The 3,452-nt window shown below is 39.7% G+C and overlaps 1 protein-coding gene across 1 annotated transcript; it reads left to right on the forward strand.

The window, feature by feature from the left end:
* On the forward strand, positions 1 to 1,794 carry LOC129104567 (cytochrome c-b). The gene is made up of 3 exons (XM_054615298.1): positions 1 to 130; positions 913 to 1,089; positions 1,191 to 1,794. Exons 2-3 carry the CDS (start codon positions 918 to 920, stop codon positions 1,334 to 1,336), a joined length of 318 nt encoding a protein of 105 aa, XP_054471273.1. The 5' UTR covers positions 1 to 130; positions 913 to 917; the 3' UTR covers positions 1,337 to 1,794.
* Positions 1,795 to 3,452: the final 1,658 nt, after the last annotated feature.

Raw genomic sequence — 3,452 nt, forward strand, 5'->3', positions numbered from 1 at the left:
GACGTATGAGCGGGACGCACCTCCCCGAGAGGAAGCACGTCCACTACTCACTTGTGACTGAGCCGGTAGGAAGCCGATACTGAGGAATCACGTCTCAATAAATCAGCTGAATAAACATCAAGAACAAGAGGTAAGAAGCTGATCATTATAAACTTAAACTATTTGGTGCGTTGTTGTCTGTGACGTGTATTTCCATGCGACATAAATCTGTCTTTGCCGGGTCCACTCGTGTACAACGTGGTCTTCTGCCGGTGTTACGCTGTTTCCGGAGAATTCAAAGTCACTTTTTATTTTATCTACAAGCAGTTCTTACTTTTACTGGAAAATGTCTCCATATAATTAACAATCGATAGTTTTATACATATCTCCCATAGGTTTTTACTTTTATAATGACAAATAACATTATTTAAATGTATCATACTGTATCTTAAGATACAGTATGATACATTTTCTTTGTTGGAATTGATCATATCACGGATACAGTGAACGAACAGAGGTAGCATTACGTCACTGCGTGTGTTTTAACATAAGCTGTAAAGTTACCTAAGGCAGTTTTGTAACAATGCAACGTCCCAAGTTACGCAATGTAGAGCGCCCCCTCGTGGCTGAATGAGGGTATAGCTTTTAATCAAATACATTACATGACATTACATTACAGTCATTTAGCAGACGCTTTTATCCAAAGCGACTTACAATAAGTGTATTCAACATAGGTATTCAAGAGAACTACTAGTCACCAGAAGTCATAAGTACATCTCCTTTCTTAAACAAGCATCTAAGAGCATACAGCCACGGAATTAGATTTGCCAATATAATTTAACAGAAATCAGTAATTGTTGATCATGTAAAGCAAATAAAGCAGTTAAGTCCAATTGTCCTCAGTGTGTGTGTTTTGTTTTTTTTCCTTCATAGAAATCATGCCTGTGGATCTTAACAAAGGCAAGAAGGCGTTTGTCCAAAAGTGTGCCCAGTGCCATAATGTGGAGCAGGGTGGAAAGCACAAGGTGGGGCCAAACCTTTGGGGTCTGTTTGGACGCAAAACAGGTCAGGCCGAGGGCTTCTCCTACACTGACGCCAACAAAAGCAAAGGTGAATACTTCCCGCACGTTTACAGTATTTGAGTAGCCCAAGGGATGATGCTGTGTGGCTCAAACATTATTCCTCACTGTGTTTGCTCACTTTGATTTCAGGCATTATCTGGAATGATGACACCCTGATGATTTATCTGGAGAACCCCAAGAAATACATTCCAGGAACAAAGATGATCTTCGCTGGCATCAAAAAGAAGAATGAAAGAGCTGACCTTATAGCGTACCTTAAGTCTGCAACTTCATAAACAACTCTTCATCAACGCATCTTTGCCAGTTTTTTTTTGTCTCCTGACAAACTGAACTAGTAAAGCGGCAAGGACCTGTTTTTCTGTCAAAACCGGGATTAAATGGCAAGCACCCTCTGACTGGTATCGGCATGATCATTTGCCATCTTTGTCACAGCTGTACCACTGTTTCTGATCTTCCTTTGTCGTGGAGAAAATGATATCCCCTGGTTTTAACAGGTTCCTTTTCTAGCATAAATTATTAAACCATATACTGTGTATTCATAATGTAGGGACTGAAAGCTGTGTTTTATTTTTGCTAATTCTCATCCAGGATTTTTCTTGATTTATAATCACACTGTCTCGATAATTGAGAGAATGAATTATGCCTTATCTGCTTCCAATTTGACGATACCTCAACAGTCTTTTTATCATGTCATTTTTGAATGTGCATGTTAAATAAAATTGACACTAAACGATTTTTTCTTTTTCAAATTTGTCGGACACAATGTTACTAGAAGTGAATCTGTGGTCAGTATGAGGTTTCTTACATGTACAGGGTGTGGTTGGTCATCTCAGGCTGTAATTGTGTTTTTGTTTATACAGTTCTGCTAATGTTGATTTCTGAACCAAATTAGAGAGCTATACTTTGTAGAACAGATAGCAGAAGAAAAAAGTGTTTCCCTCTATAAATGAAGTGACTTCCGATAACTTATTTGAACTTGGAGATTGATATGTAAGTCACGAATGGCGCCCTTTCAAAAAAAAATAGTTGGTTAAAGGCTGTTTTGCTTCGGTAAAAGAGGATTCGATGTTGGGGAAACTGGTTTTGACCTGTATCATGAGCTAGTAGCAAATTTTTTCTATAGAAGGCTTTTTTTAAACATCTTGTTATTCTGTCCTTTTTCAAAATGTTCGGGTGTAGTTTGAAATAAAAGAGATCATTGGACAAGGAGTGTCCATGACAAGAGAAAGCAGCTAAGACTGTTTTATCCTTAAGAGTTGTGTTGCCTCTGTATTCCTAGTCAATGTCATGGAGTATAACTCCCTCTAGCGTTCAGAGCTCACATCTGCATGTTCACTAACAATATTGTATAAAGGAATTCGATTTTCTGACCAACTTGCTCCTCCTGCCAAGAAAAGTCTCTGTTCCATCATTAAATTGTACAGATAAACAACTGCAGATCCCACGTTTGCCAGAGTTAGTGGCTTGTGAAATAGATGTTTTGTCGAGTTGCAGCATCTGTTTTGAGACACGTTGTTTTTGTCTTCAGGTGACAGTAATTACATTTGATAACTCCTGTCATCCAGCAGTGCCATCACCAAAGCCTCGTCAGGGATTGAATAGGAATTCATTAGGGTTGCCACTGCTGAAGCATAATTCAACAACATTTTAATTAACACACAAAATGGGGGGTCTTTTGCCTTTCAGGGACTTTATAAATCTAGTGGAGCACTGAATTATTGCATTCAATGAGCAAACATCCACCTCTACAATCCACCATTTTTTATTTTTTTTACATCTTTATAAACTGCATCTACACTATTCATTATATAGTATGCATGCTGAGAAGATGATAGATGACTTTACACTCATCATCATCATCAGCATCATCACCATCATCACACTCAGAGCGCCTCTTTAAGGAGGACAAGCGGTTCAAATGACTGCTGAAGCAACCCTGAGCTCCTCTATGTGTGACGAAACAAGCGTCAGCGGCACCGAGCCAACCACAGCCAGCGTCATTTGCACACAAGAAGACCCATACGACGGTGGTGCTCGGTAGTGGCTCTCTCTGAGATGTTGAAGGCTTCTGATAGTCCAAGCGAGGCTCAATTATTCTTTTTTTTTGTTTTTCTTGTTTGTTTAGATCTGCTTTGATGTTCTTAAATCAAGTGAATGGTTGGACATGCTGTGGAGGAATATGCTGGTGCGCAAAGGGAGTCTCCATCCTTCTCCTCACAGAGTGGAAACTGGATATGTAGCCAGAGCTCCGGGGGCTCCCTGCGTAATGCATCTTGGAAGTTATGGCATTGAAATGATTCTCTACTTTAAATCTCAGTAAAGCCTTATAGATGGTATTTCTCTGCGCCACTTCATGGCTTTGGTTCACTGAGGACCATCTGAGGAACAGGC

The sequence above is a fragment of the Anoplopoma fimbria genome, chromosome 16 (assembly GCF_027596085.1).
Source record: "Anoplopoma fimbria isolate UVic2021 breed Golden Eagle Sablefish chromosome 16, Afim_UVic_2022, whole genome shotgun sequence".
In the NCBI taxonomy this organism is placed as follows: Eukaryota; Metazoa; Chordata; class Actinopteri; order Perciformes; family Anoplopomatidae; genus Anoplopoma; species Anoplopoma fimbria.